This window comes from Lutra lutra, chromosome 6, assembly GCF_902655055.1.
Source record: "Lutra lutra chromosome 6, mLutLut1.2, whole genome shotgun sequence".
NCBI lineage: Eukaryota > Metazoa > Chordata > Mammalia > Carnivora > Mustelidae > Lutra > Lutra lutra.
Window position 1 is genome coordinate 54,211,527 of NC_062283.1, and position 19,378 is coordinate 54,230,904.

A 19,378-nucleotide genomic window follows, 5' to 3' on the forward strand; every position below is an offset into this window, starting at 1 on the left:
CATTTTGGATCATAAAAGTTTGGTGGTGAAGGGAAGGAAAGGGATAGGGAAGTCACTGGAGAAGGCAGCAGGACAGAGTGCGTCTTTCATATACAGAGACATATAATTCAATAGAGAGAGCAATTAAATTTCCAAGGAATTGGAAGCAACCAGGAGGTGAGAATGCCTGGGCTCAGGATCTGAGTAGGGTGAGGAGCCTTTGGGGAAAGGCTCTTGGCTGGGACAGGTACTCTGGTAAGAAGGGAAGGGACTTGGTCAAGGTTTTGGTACATGGAGTTCAGGTCATCTGCTAAGAGCAAGAGCTGGGAAGTGTGGTGGGAACATGGGGGAAATGTGGACTTCAGAGTCATTCAGGCCCTGACTCAAATCTTGCTCAACTAGAAAATTTTTGTTTGCTTGTTTCTTGTTTTTTTTAAGAGTCAGATCCCTCATTTGTGTAATTTCAGATCTACACTGGAAGTTTGATGTGGTAATTAGAGATGACTCCTATGATGCTCCTAAAGGACCACCTGGAGTATAGTAGGAACTCAGTAATTGATAGCTATCAATAATTATGATAGTAATAGTATAGTGATACTGCTCTGATGGACAGTGAGAGGGGAATGGAATAAGGATTCAAAATGATTGCTGTGCCATGTTGAAATGACAGCTAAGTCTGGGATTAGCACATGTGCCATGAATTCATCATTAAGATTATGAAGTTTTATCATGATGCTCTCAGCAGCTCCGCGGTATGAGCAAAGAAGATACCCAGAGTCCTATGAGGCAGTGCATTTCAAGGAGAAGAACAAAAGTTGGAGGGAGTAATGGTGCTCGTGTCCACTTTCCTAGTGTGTTCTAATGGGCTAGGCACAGGTGTCCAGTCTGCTAGGAAGGGGTGAACCTAGAGAGAGGCTGGGAGAAGAGACTGAGATTTTGGCAATCTGCATCTGCTGAGATGGGAGCAGGTCATGGAGGGTCACAGAGAGAGAAGGCTGAGGGATGGACAATGCCGGACAGGGAGAAGCCTCATAGGCCTCATCTCCACTCTCCTTATTCATTACCTTCATTTTATATTTCCCAGTGAGAAAAAGTGGGACATTTGGAACACAGAAAGTAGCTGATTTTCACTCTTTGTTTTGCTTTCAAGGTCTGGTCTCTTTATTTACCCTCAGTTTCGACCACCTTGGGATAACGGCAGGGGCCCCACCCTGTTCCAGAACTTCACAGTTTGGGGAAGTGCAGGTGGTGCCCAGGTAAGCTGTGTTACTTTTTCATTAAATTGTCATTTGTCCTCTGAGGGTAGTTTATTATGTATCTCTATATAAAGGGGGATGGTTTGGGAGCCATTACAATATTATCACAGTATTAAGGAGCAAACAACATCATAGGTGTGTGGGAAAATTGTTGAATGAATAAATTCCTACTCTGGAAGCTAGGGTCAGTTTGGTTCTACTCTGGTGACTTTTCAGCGCCTCTAATGGAAACAACAGAATCATAGAGATTTACAATCAGGAGGAATCATAAAGGTCATCCGTTCCTCACCTCCCATGCCTATTTAGAGATAAGAAATGAAGGCTCAGAAACTAAAGGGATTTGCCAAAGGTCACATAGTTAGTTAATAGCAAAGCCTGGTACAGAATCCAGATACCAAATGCTATGCATTTGATATCTTAATATCCTGAATAATGCATGCTTCAATCCTAAGAAAATAATGATGTTCCTCATTGAAACTAAAATTCCAGCTCAAGATGCCATTCTTATCTTTATCAATGAGCCACATTTTCTTCAAGAAGGAAAAAATTCACATTCAATCATTCACTTTTCATTAACATAGTGATTTCTTGTAAGGAAGCTTTGGGTGCTCACAGTTAACAGCAACATAAAAAGTTATCCACGGTCACTCTTTGGTGCTACACAGAGAAACTTACACACACTTGGTCCTTGCCACTTAGCAATCTGGAGCCTAAGATATGTAGATGAAGAAATATGTTTACAGGGCATTTAGGAAGTAGAATAAAAACATATAATTAAGTTACATTAAGAACATTAGACATTTATTTCACATACCCAGTAAGAAGAAGACGATTGTGGATGGGAAAAGCCCAAAAATATATAATTAGAAACAGGAAGAATCCTAATTTTATTTAGTGTTTTGTTCTTACTTAACTTTATAAAGTACTTTGGTGCCCATAAACATTATGAATAAAGGAGTGACAAATCCAGCAGAAACCTTGGTTGAGTCCTGTCTTAAGCAGAGAAGCAATTCATGCCTTACAGAGACGTACACTCTGTTTTCATGCTCTTGAATAGCCTTTTTCTAAAAGAAATAACCTAATAATGTGGACATATTAGAAGATGACCATGAGTCAGCTTTCTCAAGTTCTGCAGTCAGAAGTGCTAAACCCATGAAAGAAAACACAGATCCTTAAAGATGAAACTCGTGTATACTCAAATTTAATTAATTAAAAAGTCGAATAATGAGAATGCTTTTGGAATTTTGCTTTGATGAAAAAAGTAAAGGAAAGTAATTAACATAATACCAGGGAATTTAAAAAGTAACTCCCTCCAAAACAATCCTGAAAAAGAATAAGAAAGATTTATACTTCCTTATTTTAAAAATTACTACAAGGCAATAGTAATCAGGACAGTGTGGTATGGGCACAAGGATAGAAACATAGATCAAATGGGATAGAACTGGAGTCCAGAAATAAACCCACACCACTGATTTTTCACAGGGATGCCAAAACCATTTAGTGGGGGAAGCATTAACCTTCTGAACATATGGTGCTGGAACAATTGGATAGCCACATTCAAAAGAATGAAGTTGGATCCCTACCTCAAACTACTTATAAAAATTGACTCGATAATGGATCAAAAACCTAAACATTAGGAAAAAAAGCCCTATAAAACTCTTAGAAGAAAACAAAGGGGTAAATCTTCATGACTTTGGATTTAGGTAAAGATTGTTAGATATGACACCAAAAGTATCAGCAACAGAAGAAAAATGGATAGATTAGACTTTGTTGAAATTGAAAATTTCAATGTTTCAAAGGTACTCATCAGGAAAGCAAAAATACAACCTATCCAATGGGACGTAATATTTGCAAATGGTATATCTGATAAGGGAATTGTATCTAGAATATAGGAGGGGGGCGCCTGGGTGGCTCAGTGGGTTAAAGCCTCTGCCTTCGGCTCAGGTCATGATCCCAGGGTCCTGGGATCAAGCCCCACATCAGGGTCTCTGCTCAGCAGGGAGTCTGCTTCCCCCCCTCTCTCTGCCTGCCTCTGCCTACTTGTGACCTCTCTCTCTCTCTCTCTGTCAAATAAATTAAAAAAAAAATCTTTAGAATATAGGAGAACTCTTACCACTCAACAATAAGAAGACAACCCAATTTAAAAAATGAGCCAAGTATCTGAATAGACGCTTTTCCAAAGAAGATACACAAATGGTGACAAGCATGTAAAAAGATGTTCAACATAATTAGCTATTAGAGAAATACAAATCAAAAACACAGTGAGCTACCACTTCATACCCACTAGGTTGGCTAGAATCAAAATAATAACAAATGTTGATGAAGATGTAGAGAAATTAAAACCCTCACACACTGTTGATGGGAATTTAAAATGGTCTAGGTCCTTCAGAGAATAGTCTGGCAGTTCCTCATATGGTTGCACACAAAGATACCATGTGATCTATCAACTCTACTCCTAGGTATATACCCAACAGAAATAAAACATAGATTCACAGAGAAGCTTATACTTAAATGTCTATAGCAGCATTATTCATAATAGCCAAAAGGTAGAAACAACCCAGATAGTCACCATTGGATAAGTGGATAAATATAGTGTGATAAATCAAAACAAAGGACTATTACTTAGCCATAAAAGGAAATGAAGTCCACTACATGCTACACCATGAATGAACCCTGGAAACATTATGTTCAGTAAAAGGAGCCAAGTCCTATCCTTGTGATCTTGGGCAAATCCCATGATTTTCCTTTTTTCATTTGTAAAATGGAAAGATAAGTTATAACTTATCCGAAAGGATAAGTTTGTTTCAAGAGTTAATTACGTGCCCACATGCAAAGTGTCCGGAAGAGTGCCTGGATGTTTGTGGAGTATGTAGTGATAGATCAATGTCGACAATAACATCTCTGGAAAGTTTAACATTGAGAAATGCCTTCTGTATCCATCAAAAATGCATTGTGTTTAAATTTCATAAACTGTCATTATTAGATATATCTGGCTTTATTCTAGTCATTAGGCATAAGCATCGTGTTTATAGATACTTGACCAGAAGAATCCACTGGGTAAAATTGTTTCTAAATATAAATTTATATTTATTTGATGATATTGATAGCTTGGTAGCTAACATTTTGGGATATTTTCTTATTTAATCATCTTAATAAACTTGAGGGAGCTGCGTCATTATTACACTATTTTTTGAAGGAAAGGAGACTTTCTGGGTAAGGGTTAAAATACTTGATAAAGTCATATAGTTCAGAATTCCTGGATTCCAACTCAGGTATTTGGCCCTTGTGTGTGCATGGTAATAAGAGTTGAGAAGAACACCCTCTCCTCACCATGTTTCCTAGATGCAAAGAGATTCTTTTAGAAAAGGGAGAGTGAGAGATGAGAGCACATTATGAAGGTATTCACACCACAAATAGGTGATTTCTGCTGTTATATCTTGTTTTTCTTTTAAAATCACCAGGTTTTCTAGATAATGCTGGGTATTTATTGTTTTAAAATATGAGTATATTTTCCAGAATTTGGGCTGATGCCTGTAATTAGGTCACAACTGTTGTTAACAGTTCAGATCATAACCTTTTTTGTTTAAATAAACCTTTGTGTCTTCAAAGATCATTTTATAAAAGCTGTTGGTGCATACATAATGGGATATGCTAGCTTTTCGATTCTTGAAAGTTCAAACATGAAGACTGATTGATGGGTAGAAGCATGATACTATGATAAATCAATGCTACCAAAAATCAATCAATTGATCAATCAGTCAAGGCTACCTAACCCTTAATTAATAGGAAACATCTACTTGAAGATACGATTGTGAATATGACCCTATTTAATAAATAAAGGAATGACTGTGTTAGGTTAATTGCTAGTCCAGACCTCCATCCTGATGTTGGTTGAACTGAAGTCTAGGAAAAGAAATGTCTTGCCTAAGATCATGTGGTTAGTTCCTATCAGTGCTAGCTCAAAACCAAGAGCTCTGTCCCCCAAACTAGAGGGACTCATTCAACTCTAACAAGCTAATTTTGCTAATACTCAATCCCTGCTTGGGCCCATTAACCCATGTTGTCATGAATATAGATGTACATAACATATTTTATGTCTTTAGTCATGCTGAATTACTTATTTCATATTTGCAATTTTCTGATATTATTAGTTAAGGTATACTCTACGAGGAAAAGATTAAGTACTAGAGTTCCTGGATGCTCTGTTTTTCTCCATTAATTTTGTGTGATCTGACAACTGCAAGCTTATTTTAGATATGTGAAGAATTCGCACTGACATTGTTAATGTAACAGTTATTATGTGGAGAAGTGAAAAGTACAGAGGGGATGTTACCAAAGGGGAATAGTTAGCACTGACCTCACGGCAACTTTGGGATCTCTGTTTGGATATTGGTGGACAAAAGCTGCTTAAACATGGGATAGCATGCTTATTTATACTTAATAATTAAAGAAGCTATAGGAAGTCTGCAAGGAAAATCAAGCCTCAGACCTTTGCTGTAACATATGCTGTTGTTTTATAGATTTTTAGAAGTAGCAATCTTCACCTGAAAAACTTCCAAGTTTATTCATGCAGAGATTTTGGAATTGACATCTTAGAAAGTGATGCAAATACTTCAATTACTGACAGCTTATTACTTGGCCATTTTGCCCACAAGGTAAGTGCCTTAGTGTAGTTGTTTCAGGCTGTCCATCAAAACAGAATCATATGTGCTAGGTTCCCTGGTGATCCAGGATATGTAATTTTAATAGCATTCTTCAGTGAATCTTGTGTTTAGTTGGTCAAATTGGGAAGAGTTTTTTTGTTTTGTAACCATGGTGAAGTTCATGATAAAATTCAAATATATACAAGGTTTCAATGTTATGGGTCCATATAAATCATAAAAGTCATGAGTAGCTTGAAGAATTCTTACTTGGTTGCTATTTAGCATTATTTTCATACCAATTCAATAACAAACTAAATAATTTTGGGTTAGTTTGCTCTAACCTCACAAGGATTATGGAATAGCATAACTCCACATTTTCTGTTTGTATTATGGTTTGCCAAGTTTCGACATCAACGTTTTATGGGGTCCTTATTCTACTTAGAGTGCCTCCCCAAAGGAGGTAACATAAATTTACATTGTATAGTATACTAGGGCTTCTTAGAGGATTCCCTAATATTTGCCTAAGTGTGGGTTTCTACATGATAAATACAGACTATAGATGACTTCTCTGCCACTGTGTTGACTGGGTAGCAGAATGTAGATGAGGGGAAAAAAAAATTTCTCAGGTGTGGAACTAGAACTACTGGTTTCCCTTAAGAGAAGTCTGTGACCGCCATTGGTCTTAGTAGGTTTCAGACCTATAATGGATCCCCCAAGTTCTTGTTTTTGAAGGAGTTACATATATATTCCCTATCACATTGTCGTAACAGAGATGGCAGAGACCTATAGTACTTCTGAAAACCAAGGAAGGAGTTTTCTCTTTAGTCTGTTCCTCAGTGTTTTGACCAATTGAAATTTAAATAATCATCGCCCTTTGTACTTCCTTGGAGGTTATTTTTACAGGTATAGATATAAATATTAAGATTAAAAAATAATTTTTATACTAAGCTTCATTTTTCTATGTTTAATTCTCAAACTTAGTTAAGTCTTTTTTGAACCATCCTTTTCAGGAGGGAAATACCTGCCAGTTTTTCCTTTTCTCTAAAAGGATTACCACCTTGAGAGATGAATCTTTTCTTAGATTGCAGAATTTTCAAGAAAGAATGGAACCCACATTTAGATTCTTTGATACTGGTAAATCAAAAGCCCTTAAATTCTTCAGGAATAACCTTAGAGAAGATGCCAAAAACAAAATGTCCATCAAGCTGAGTCACTAACTGTCCTGATAAATTAATGTCACAACATCTTAATGGATACTAAATAGACATCATAATGTTTATTTAGAGAGTGACACAAATTAAAATATAAATTATGAAAAAAGGGTGCTTATCATGAGATAATAAAACATAACCCCACCCCTGGGGTGTGATTCATCACAAGTGCAATGCAGCCAAATGAGAATCTCTCAGTCTCTTAAGAAAGTGTAGGATGAAAGTCCTTGAATAGATGATTTTAAGTGGTTTGTTCTAGGAGAGATCCAGATCCTGGTTAAGCATCCAGATCATAAAACCATGGAACTTTAGAGCTAACTATTAGCTGAGAGTTGATCTAGTTAGAACTCCTGAATTTACAGGTAAAGTGATGGAAGATTTAAGAAGTCAAATGATAGCCCAAGATCTATGCCTAATGTTGTGGAGCTAGGACCACCAGCATACCCTTTCGCTCCTGGCCGAACACTCTTCCAGTTGCACATGGAAAACAGCTTCGGCAATGAGCATTGCCTACTCTGGTATTTTCTAAAGTGTTTGCCATGGAAGGCTAGTCCCAAGAGAGGGTCTGAGAAAAGCAAGATTCTTAGGTTAATTTCATTTAGGATATACTGTTGACAATACCTCCATTCCCTGACATTCACATGGCATATTCATACTTTAAAGGTTCCGTGAAGTTCTACTGTTGAAAACAAAAAAGAAAAACATCTATAAATCTTTATTTAATGCAAGATTGCTCAGATTTATTTGGGAACCACTCTATTGCCGCGTGAAACTATGTCAGTTGTTTAAAAAAAAAAAAAAGGATGCCTGGCCTTCTGTGGTTGTGGAACTCTGATTTTAGCTTCTTTCTTTCATGCCTGCTATCCCTTTAGGAATTAAAATTTTCAGAGAATGTGGCCTATCCATTCTCTGACCTTCCACCCACATGTAATTGGTAGCGCACAATTACCAGGGAGTCCTATCCTAAAACAAACACTAGTTTCCGGGAGAACTTTTTATTAAAAGGATTTTTTCTCCTTTAAGCTTATTTGTGTATATGCTGGTACCCTCACACTCAACATTACTTTATATTGAGGGAGGATGGCTTTAATACACAAGAGAAAGAGATGCCTTCTCCTATCACTGTGTACTCCTATCACTGTGTACCTCCTATCACTGTGTATCTGGCTATTTTGTTTATGCCTGTTGTCCTAACATTCTATTTCATTAGCATCTCTTTTCACTCTCAAAAATGTCCTGATTTGGATGCAAATTATGGTCACCCTACTTTGAGAAGTCTCTGTGAGATGGTTGCCTTCTCATTGTTATTGAAATTAATTTGAACAGATGACAATACTTTAACATATATCTTATTCAGACAGATGCTGATGGATGGCTTCATTCTTCCTACTAGTTCTTGGGGGGTTGGGGAGGTTAGCTCCTATTTTCACCTGTGGATTTGCCTTCCTTAATTTAGACCTTTCAACCTTTTGTTTCTCTAAATTCTGTTGTAGGGCCCTTTCTCTTCTCAATGTACTTGCTCTCCCTGGGTGAAATCTCATTTTCTCTAGTTGTTTCAATTACCATCCCCATGCTGATGTCTCCCATACATTTGCATTTATTTCTACTGTCTTTGTGCTCCCAGTTGGCAACCAGTTTTCTTTTTTCTCTTTTCTTTTCTCCCTTTTCTTTCTTTCTTTCTTTCTTTCTTTCTTTCTTTCTTTCTTTCTTTTCTACTCTTCAAACTTGATTTGTCTTGCATTGAAGAGTAACTTTTTTATATTTACTTATTGGAAAGCTACTCATTTTCTTATGATTATTTTAGTTTTTGGACTTAAAATTTTCAAGATTCCCTCTCGTTTTAATGAGGTCTAAGTTACTACAGCACTGTTGAACTTTACCTGAGCAATGAATGCAAGGACCTTAAATTCCTTTAACTTCTTTCTTCCTTCCCATCTTGTATGTTAATTTTCTCTCATTATCTATTCTACTTCTTAAAATAAATGTTTCATGGAAGTATAACATTTATAGAGAAAAGTGCACCAATCACAAGTGAAGAGCTCAATAGATCTTTATAAAGTAAAAACCATAACATACCACTCAGATCAAGAAATAGAACATTACCTGTTCCTTTGAAATCTCTTCATGCTTCTTCCCACCCAACCCTTCTTGTACCCCCCCAGCCAAAGGGGAAACCATTACTCAGACTTCTATAGACCTAGATTAATTTGAATTCTGTTTTCAGTCTTTATATAAATGGAATCACAGAGTAGTAATTCTTTTGTGCCTGGCTTCTTTGGCACAACATTGTGTCTGTAAGATTCATGTATGTTTTTATATTTTTTTACATGTTGAAATAATTTGTTTTCTCAATCACTATGTAGTATTTCACTTCATGACTATACCACAGTTTTTTGGTTTTTTTTTTTTTTTGAAGATTTTATTTATTTGAGAGAGAGAGACAGAGACAGAGATAGCAAGAGAGAGCATAAGCAGGGAGGAGAGGGAGAAGCAGGCTCTGCCCTGAGCAGGGAGCCCGCTGAGGGACTCGATCCCAGGACCCTGAGATCATGACCTGAGCTGAAGGCAGATGCTTAACCAACTGAGCCACCCAGGCATCCCAATATACCACAGTTTTTTAAAGGCATGTTGGTATTGGTGGACATTTGATTGTTTTTAGTTTTGGGCTACTGCCAGTAATGATGTCATGAACACTCTTCTATATGTCTCTTGGTGTTCATGTGTATGTACTTCTGTTGAATTTATGCCAAATTATAAAATTGCTGGCTCAGAGGATATCTTTCCAGCTTTAGTTAATAATGCCAGACAACAATTCCAAGTGTTTACACTTGTACCAGCAGTTTTGGAGAAGGGTTTCATAACTGTACCCTGAAATTTCTCTTGACCAACATCCTAGAGTTTTCCTGCATGTCGTCCTAGTATTGGGGCTCTTGTTCCTGATTCCCACATTTTTCTCCTTTCTGATTAATTCCTCATTTTATTAGAATATAGCCTATAGTAATCTTCTTAACCAAGTAGGGGTCTACAGAAGGTAAATATTTTGAGATACCAATGGGGACCCCCTTATTTATAGGTTGTCAGTTATGGAATAGCAGGTTGGAGTTCATTTTGCCTTGACAATTGTTTTGTGTGTGTGTGTGTGTGTGTGTGTGTGTGTGTTTGTTGTTGTTTTTAAAAGATTTTACTTATTCATTTGATAGAGACAGAGAGAGCAGGTGGAGAGGCAGGCAGAGGGGAAGGGAGAAGCAGGTTCCCCGCTGAGAGGAGAACCCTAAGTGGGGCTCCATCCCAGGACCTTGGGTTCATGACCTGAGGTAAAGGCAGAAGCTTAACTGACTGAACCACCCAGGTGCCCCACCCCCAACCCCTTGCATTGACAGTTTGAAGGCAATACTCCCTTTTCTTCTAGCTTCTAGCACTGAAGTTGAATATTTTAAGATACTCTGATTCTAGGTCTGCTATTTAACTTTTAGGTTTTCTTCTTTGGAAGTTTTCAGATTCCTATCCCTAGTATTTTGCAGTTTCAGAATGATGTCCCTCATGTAGCTTTTTGCTCTAATGACTGTGTCAGGCACTGGATGGGGCTTGGCAGTTTAGAAAACCTATCTTTCCCTTCTGGGATGTTTTCTTCAGTCATTTCCTTGATAATTCTCTCCTCATATTCCTTCCTTCCTTTCTTCCTTCCTTCTGTATTATTATTTTGAGATTGAACCTCCTTGATTTCTTTTCTGCTTTTCTTAATATTCTCTCTGATTTGTCACCTGTCTTTTTATTCTATTTTCAGGGGTAGTTCCTCAATTTTTTCTTATTGAATTGATTACCTCTGTTCTCTCATTTTTGTTCTTTTTTCTTTCACTGAAAAATCTCTTTGGAGGCTTCTTGTTTCAAGGATATAATATATTTACTTCCCTGAAGTGTTTTAAGTGTTCTTCTGATTTCTATACTGGCTTTATCTCCACTGGTTTGCTTTTCTTCTTTCTTTTCAGCACTATATTTCATGGTGGTGGGCCCTGATAAGTTTCTGGTGATTCTCAGGCATACAATTATTTTTAAGAGTAGAAGAGTAAAAAACTAACAACTTGATTGGATGGAATTTGTTCAAGAGATTTTGTGGGGAATAGTGGAAGCAATTTTTGTTTCTTTTTAGATTTTCTAATTTTTATTTTTTACTTTAACATGTAGTAAAACTGATTTTTTCTGATGTACTGTTCTGTGATTTAAGCATGTGTGTAGATTAGTGTAACCATTAGTGTAGACACCACCACTACCACCATAATGAAGATAAAACAAAACAGTTGTTTTAATCCCAAAAAACTGCCTCAGGCTCTATCTTTGCAGCCATGTTCTCCTCTCAAGCCTAGCCCTGCCCCAGGGTATCTCTAATTCATTGTCTGTCATTATAGTTTTCCCTTCTGAATAATCATCTAAATGGAATCAGATAGCATGCAACTTTTTGAGACTGACTTCTTCTGCTATCAGATGCCTTTGGGATTTACCTAACTTGTTGTAAGAAGCAGGCTTTTATTCCTTATTATTGTTGGGTTGTATTCCATTCTATGGATGTACCACAGTGTGTTTAGTCCATTCATTTCTTTAAAGACATTTGGGTTGTTTCCAGATTGGGTGATTACAAATGGAACTGTCATAATCATTTGTGTAAGGTTTTTGTACGAACATAGATTTTTATTTATCTAGGAGTTGAATTGCTAGGTCGTATGCTAAGAGTTTGTTTAGCTTGATGAGAAAGTGCCAACCTATATTCCATAGTGGCAGTGACCACTATGGAAATTATCAGCACTTGTTATCATCACTATTTTTTAAAATTTAATTTAATTTTTAATCTTTTCATTAATTATTTTTATTAATATATAATGTATTATTTGCCCCAGGGGTACAGGTCTGTGAATCATCAGGCTTATATACTTCATAGAACTCACCATATCACGTACCCTCCCTAATGTCCATAACCCAACCACTCTCTCCATACCACCCCTCCACCCAGCAACCCTCAATTTGTTTTGTGAGATTAAGAGTCTTTTATGGTTTGTTTCCCTCCCAATCCCATCTTGTTTCATTTTTTCCCTCCCTACTCTCCAAACCCCCCACTCTGCCTCTCAAATTCCTCATATCAGAGAAAGACAATTATCATCACTATTTTTTATTTAATCATTCTAATGTGTGTGTAGTGCATCCTATCGTGATCCTTTGTCATTTTTGTGATTCGTAAATATTTCTCCCCACTCTGTAGCTTGTCTTACTCTCTTGTTTTTGTTTGTGCATTACAAATTGTATTTCACGTGACCAGTTCTCTTCTTCTTTTTTTCTCTTTCTAAATCACAGGGAAGCCTGTGTATATCAGCTGGGATCAAAACTCCCAAAAGATGGGAACTGATAATATCTAACACAACCTTTGTCAATTTTGATCTCACTGACTGCGTGGCCATCAGGACCTGTGCGGGCTGTTCCCGGGGACAGGGTAAGTTGTTTGAAGAGGTAAGACAGACACTAAAGAAGGCCAACATTCAAGTAAATCCAATAAATAGCGATAAAACCTTTGTGATTTCTTTCAGTATAAGATTGCTTCAGTAGAAACTGCTGCTCTGATCTCCTGAAAGAAATCCCAGAGGAGTCCAGGTGCTCCCAGTGTGACTCTTGTAGCCACCCCGCCCCCCCCATTCTTTCCCTATGATGGCATCTGCCATCCTCCATCTTTACAGTTCCATGTCTCTGTTGGACTCTGAGCTTCATAAAGGCAGGGACTGGGTCTCTCCTGTTCAGAGGTTTATCATTAGTATCCAGCAGCTTGGTGCCTACTGGGCAGTTTATTGATTGAATAAATGGAGTTGGGTGGATAGACATACGGGTATAAACTAACACACATGCAATCTTTCCCCAAAGAGCCAGAATTCAGTACTTTATGTTTTCAACAGCCTAAGGCTTGTTGTAGACACAAAGAGAACTGTAGGAATTCTCGTTCACTTGTTAACCACATCTCTGAGGTGGTGAGAAATACCTTGGAGGACTCATGGGCCAAGGTGAAAAGAAGTAGAGAGCAATCTAGTTGATTTGATCATTGTAAACAGCCAAACCAAGTAATTCAAGTAAATATGCTCTTGTGGTTTGAATCACCAATTTAGATAATTGTTTGTTTTTTTAATTAAATGAATAATCAGCAAGTCTCCACTTTACTTTTTTTTTTCTTCTCTTTTTTCTGTATAGGCAGAGTCAAAGATTGTTTTTATTTGGGTGGCATCTGAGTTTAAGATTATAGAAATAATCATAGGAATAAAAAATGCCTTATGGCATTCCCTTCAAATTACAATCCCTCAGTTCTTTAATAGCTTCCCTGTTTCATATCATTCATAAGACACTGAAGAAAAGCATACTATTCCTCATGACCTCGAATCTCTTCTCACTGGATGATCTTGGCTAAGTTATCTCTTTCATTTACTTAAAAACGGTCCATTCCTGGTTCTGTCTGAGGAACTGGGGCATACAAAGATGAAAAAACACATCATTCTTCCCTTGCGGGAGCTCTCAATCTAGACACAAAAATAAATGTTAGGCCAGTCACTGTAGTAAATGTGATGAGTACAATCCTAGAGGACTAAACAAGGTCAATGAAGGCAACAAGAAAGGGGTCAGGCAAGAGTTTGTAGAGGTGTCCCTTGAGCAGGGCTTTGAAAGACGAATAGAAATTTGCAAAGTGGCGTAGGCAGAGGAAAGTTTCTAGGAATTAGGAACAACATACGCAAAAATTGAAATTCCAGTAGGACCAAATGGTAGAGTGGTGGGTGGTTGTGGTAGTTGGTAAACTATAGAAATTGCAAGGGATGGAATCCTGGAGTCTGGAATGCATGGCTTAACTCACTGCATGGACTCTACTGGGATCTGGAATGAAAATATCAAGGCCACTAATTATTTGTATCTTACCTTTTTATTTTCCTCTTAGGTATATTTTATAATGTACATGACACAGAAATATAATAGCATATGTTCTGAGGTCCTGTGTATACTCAGTTGTTACATTTTAATGATGGGGGTGTGGGAATTAGAAGGCCTGGGCAGCTGGACCAGCAGCAGTATTGATGAATCGCAGGTAGGCAAGGTGAGAGAAAGACTGAGAACAGTGTAATCCTACCGCAAATACTTAAAAGGGGTGCTACAATTGCTATTCCCCCACATGGTTGATTGAATGTTGCTTTTGAGGGTGACCGCCATCCATGGTTCCAAACAGTGCCAAATGTCTTCTAGAGGGCAAACCTACCCTGGCTGAGATTCACTGCCCTAGAATAAGGCTTCATGAAGGCAATGCCAATCCTGCCCTTGTTTCCCTCCATGTCCCTAGCACACACCACAGAGCCTGGCACACAGCAAACACTCATGATTTTTTCCCTTGAATAAATAACCAAGGGCATCGTAACTGTGTATATATGCAGTATAAAGTACTGAAAACATTCCAATGAATTCAGCTGTCATTTGTTATAATAGTGTTTTGTGCCATGTGTAACGATCTTTCCGTTTTCCAATTTATAGGTGGATTTACTGTGAAGACCAACCAACTGAAATTTATAAACTCTCCAAACTTAGTAGCATTTCCATTTCCTCATGCAGCAATTTTGGAAGACTTGGATGGGTCTCTGTCTGGGAAAAACAGAAGTCATATTCTTGCTTCTATGGAAACCCTTCCAGCTTCTTGTTTGGTCAATGAAAGCTTCAGTCAGATTGTTCATGGCAGCATCTGTGGGGAAGATGTTCTCTTTCATCGAATGTCTATTGGTTTGTAAGTTGACTTCACCATATTTTTCAGCTTGCCAATGAGCATGCATATTTTTTGTTCAGGCTATTGGGCTTTACAGAAGGGCAACTTTTAAAGATTTTATTAGAAGTATTTAGTTCCATAAAAATGATATGGGAATATTTTTGACAGCTGTCAAATCATAAGTTTAATGGTCGTTTTAGGCTGATTCAAATGGCAGCTAACTTTCAGTATCAATGGACAAGATCCCATAGCCCATTACCTCTTTTTGACATTTTGGGCTAATGGCTGCATCTTGAAAAGACTTGTAACCAATGGAGAATTTGGGAAGTATTTAAATTAGAAGTATTATTAAAAGAATTCCAATAATGTCCATTCTTATTTATATACATGTACTCTTCCCAAGCTCTTTTTAAGTGTTCAATATGCTCTGGGGAAGCAATTGCTGATGCCTTCTTATTACTTGCAAAGTTGCTCCACTCCAGTTCATTTTCCTTGTTAATTTCATGAACTATTGGATCCGTACAATACATTTCCTATTAATACTGGAGCAAGGAATCCTTGGTTATGCTAGTCAAACCACCATTAAGTCAGGAGCTAGGCTGTTTATAATGCATGATAGGATTGCTTCTGCCCTCTTTAATTTCCAGGTAATGATTGCTGAGTGTCTAGGGTTCTATCTTTTACCTATTTCAAATGCATTGCATATCTTTAGCCACACTTCTTTCCTTCCATTGTTTCAAGTGTCCTAACCGCATGAATATTATGTCAAATGGTTCAGCCAGACTATGATGGCATCTTATTTAACCAGGTAAACGCCACGGTAAGTCAATGGGATTGGACTGTGCGAAGTCTGCATTTTGATTGCATGTAGAATCAATCTTTTTTAGATTCTTTTTTAGAAGAATTCTTTTTTAGAAGCCATAGCAATACACTCTGGCATTGACTAGTCTGAAAACTTTCCACTTTTGCTTTCTCAACTGTTTATTCTTCTTCCAGATGTTAAGGGGCCTAATTCTAGTGAGCAAAATAACAATGTGGAGAGAGGTTTTCATTTCTAATCATTTTCCACTGTGCACAGTATCCTTTTTGTTTTCAATATCAGGGATTCATCATGAGTATTACTGTTATTTTAGTGATTTTACCAAAGATGTTGTTAATGAATCTCTGAGACTTATAGAAGTTAGTGATTTGTTTCTTAGATACTTTTTTTTTTCAAATGGGGGAAAATTTAAATAGATCTGTGTCATTAAAAAGCATACATGATATGCTTGTGTATTTACTCCTCTGTGTTCTTGATACTCCTTTTTTATGCCCTACTTTGAGAGCTAGAGTCTGTCTCTTAGAAAATGACTTAGCAGGGGACTAGGAGGCATAGGCTTCCAGGTATAGAATGAGTAAATTATGGGAATAAAAGGTACAGCACAGGGAACATTGTCAGTGGTATTCTGATAGCATTGTATGATGGCAGATGGGAGCTGTGCTCATGGTGAAAATAACGTATGGAGTTGTCAAATCACTATGTTATACATTTGAAACTAATGTAACATTGTACACCAGCTCTACTTAAATAAAAAGAAATTAAAATTAAAAATGAAAGGTAATTAGTGATGTGGTGGTAAAAGGCTCTGCAGATGTAACCTTGTCAAAGCATCTGTTCTTGGAGAACTTCAGAACTGGATACTTACGTGCTTACCTTAGCAGTAGGTTATGATCCCTGGACTCAGGGACTGACAAGGTAAAAATAATAATAGTCCTTATATAATATTGTGAGGAGATTCAAAGGGGTCCTATTAGGATGAAAGACTTGCCTTGGTTTGGCTGGCATTTTCCTGGCTTTAAGATAGAAAATCTCATGTCCCAGCCTTGAGGAAACCAGGATGGCTGGCCACCCTACTCCCTACACTTCTATTTTAAAAACTTCAGGTGGACCTACAGGTCTATGGACAAATGCCCAGCTACCCCAAAATAATCCTCAGGGAAGTTGCCACACACTCCCAATGATAAGTCTCTTGGCACTAGCATCTTTACCTCTAGGAAAAGGTGACGGATTCGATGATCCCTTGGGCCTTGCTAGTAAGAGTGTATGAGCATTATGGGGGAGCTCCTTCGATGTGGGGCATCTCAGACTCCACCCCAGACTTCCTGAATCAGAATCTCTAGGTGACTGATATTCACGTTTTAGAAGCACTGCTCTAATATCCTTTCAATTTTATTTTTCTATGATTCTATCTCTAGCTCTTTGTGCTCAGTGACTTGATCTCTGTCCCAGAGCATTATAACCTCATTAGGAACATGTCAGAGCTAATGAGCAATTTGAATTCAGCATAGATACAAACTTTGCTGCATTTCATGGAGAAAGGATTAATTTGTTGTGCTATTTGCCCTGGAGCAAGCACCCTAAGAGTTGATTTACAAAGCTCCCACAGTCATGGTCTTTGGGGTTGTGTGTTGATGGAGATCGGATATGGCGCAAGCACCCTGCTGTCTTCACTTTCAGCTCTTACCTCCCTCCCCCAGCACGAGGCCCCCCAAGGGCAGGGTGTGAGGCCTCACAAAGCTGCATAAACAAGGCATCTGTTACCCCCTTTGCTAAAAACCAAGTGGCTAGAGTGAGATTTCTTTCTGGGAGAGCCCCCGCTATGGTCCAATTTCACTGTGAGTTCTTTGTTTGACACTGGAGACCTTCTGTATCTGTCCCTCAGTACCTTATTTAGGTCTGATGTGTACCCATATTTTTGGCATTGCCTGTTTATAGCTTCCTTCTGACTCCAACTATAATAGTTGGAGTATTCGAAGTTGGGTAATAATATTTAATACTTAGGTGAAGAAAAAATTCCCGTCTTCTGCAAGACAGAGTCTAGTTCATGTTCTGTTTTAAAATGGCAATGTGCTTGATCCATATGAGTGCTGTTTATCTTCTCTCTCTCACTCAGCCATGGTAAAAACATTTTCTTCCTGTAGGAGCCACAGGTATTCCTCACAGTGTTCTCGTCCCAGCTCCTGTTACTACAAGTCTCATTCTCCTGACTCTATCTTTCCCGATAAGGCGGGGGTGGTGTTAGTCCTATTGTGTAAGTCAGGACCTCATTTCAGAAAAATATGCCCATGACCGTATTTCTCCAGAGATCCCATAATGACAACATGCTTCACATAATTCATTGATTTATGGATTTCCCCCAAATTTAGATAGATATCTTCTTCTGTATAGGAATAATTACATGAAACAAAGATAATATTACCAAGAGTTTGTTGTGTCTCCTTCTGTGTCTCCTTTATAGGCTCTTCTCCCTGTCTCTTGAATGCTAATGTTGGGGCACCTGGCTGGCTCAGTTGGTAAAATGTGTGACTCTTGATCTCGGGGTTGTGAGTTCAAGCCTTACATTGGGTGCAGAGATTGCCTGAAAAAATAAATTAAATACTAGCATTCCTTAGGGTTCTGTGAAGCACTTTCCTTTACTCTCAAGTCATACTCTTCCCAGATGATCAGGGTTATTCCACCACGTCAGTTAACATACAGTGATGCTTCCAGATTTGTTTGTTCTAGTTTATACCGTGCTCCTAAATTCCAGACCCATTTATCCAATTGCCCTTAGGATCTGCACTGTCCAATATTGTAGCCACTAGCCACATGTAGCTACCAAGCACTTAAAATGTGGCTAGTCCCAACTGAGATGTGTTAAAGTATCAATTATACTCCATATTTCTCTGATGTGGCAGGAAAAAGAATGATATATCTCAATAACTCATTTATTTTGATTATGTTGAAGGAGTAATATTTTGGAAATATTGGATTAAATATATTACTACAATTAATTTCACCTCTTTTATTTTACTTTTTTAATGTGGCTACTATAAAATTTAAGCTAACACCTGTGGCTTGCCTTTGTGACTTGATTATATTTCTACTGAGCAGCAATGTTTTCCACTAGCATGTATACTTGCCACCTCAAACTTGACTTGTCAAATCTGAATTTAAGTTCTTTATCCATAGGCTGTTGCTGTCTGGGTGTTGAGAATTCCCAGATGTTCAGGTGAATGCTTCAGTTATCAAAACCAGAACCATGAAGTCACTCTTGACTGATTTACCTTATTTTCCACATATATCACCGACCAAGTCCTGTCTATTTTCTCTCATAAAATTAAAAAAAAAAACAAAACAACTTTGCATCTTTCTACTTCTCTCCTTCCCATCTTCCTCTCTCTAGTCCTCTCACCTGTGGGACCACAATAGCCTCTTAGCTGGCTGCCTTGCTGTGACTTCATCCTTGAGCTTTGTGAATGTAGATCTTGACTTGCTATGAACTCCTTCCCTTGCTTGGAACTTTTTAAGAGTTTCCAGTGCCTCCCAAAGAGAGGCATATTCTTCATGTCTCGCAGGTCCTCCATGACCTGCTCCCTGTTTACAGTTGCAACCTCATTACTCAGTACTCTCCCCTCCCTTCCCTGCATCCCATTTCTCAGCCATGTTCAACTTCTCTGTGCCTTTCCGTTCATAAGGCTCAGTTTCCATGAGCTCAGCATGAAGAT

General features: G+C 38.0%; 1 protein-coding gene across 1 annotated transcript in view; it reads left to right on the forward strand.

The window, feature by feature from the left end:
• Positions 1 to 19,378, forward strand: part of LOC125101596 (fibrocystin-like) — a 269,137-nt gene that overhangs the window by 182,504 nt on the left and 67,255 nt on the right. The window contains 4 exon segments of the mRNA XM_047731988.1: positions 1,130 to 1,235; positions 5,756 to 5,890; positions 12,430 to 12,565; positions 14,626 to 14,872. Coding sequence (XP_047587944.1) covers positions 1,130 to 1,235; positions 5,756 to 5,890; positions 12,430 to 12,565; positions 14,626 to 14,872 — 624 coding nt within the window.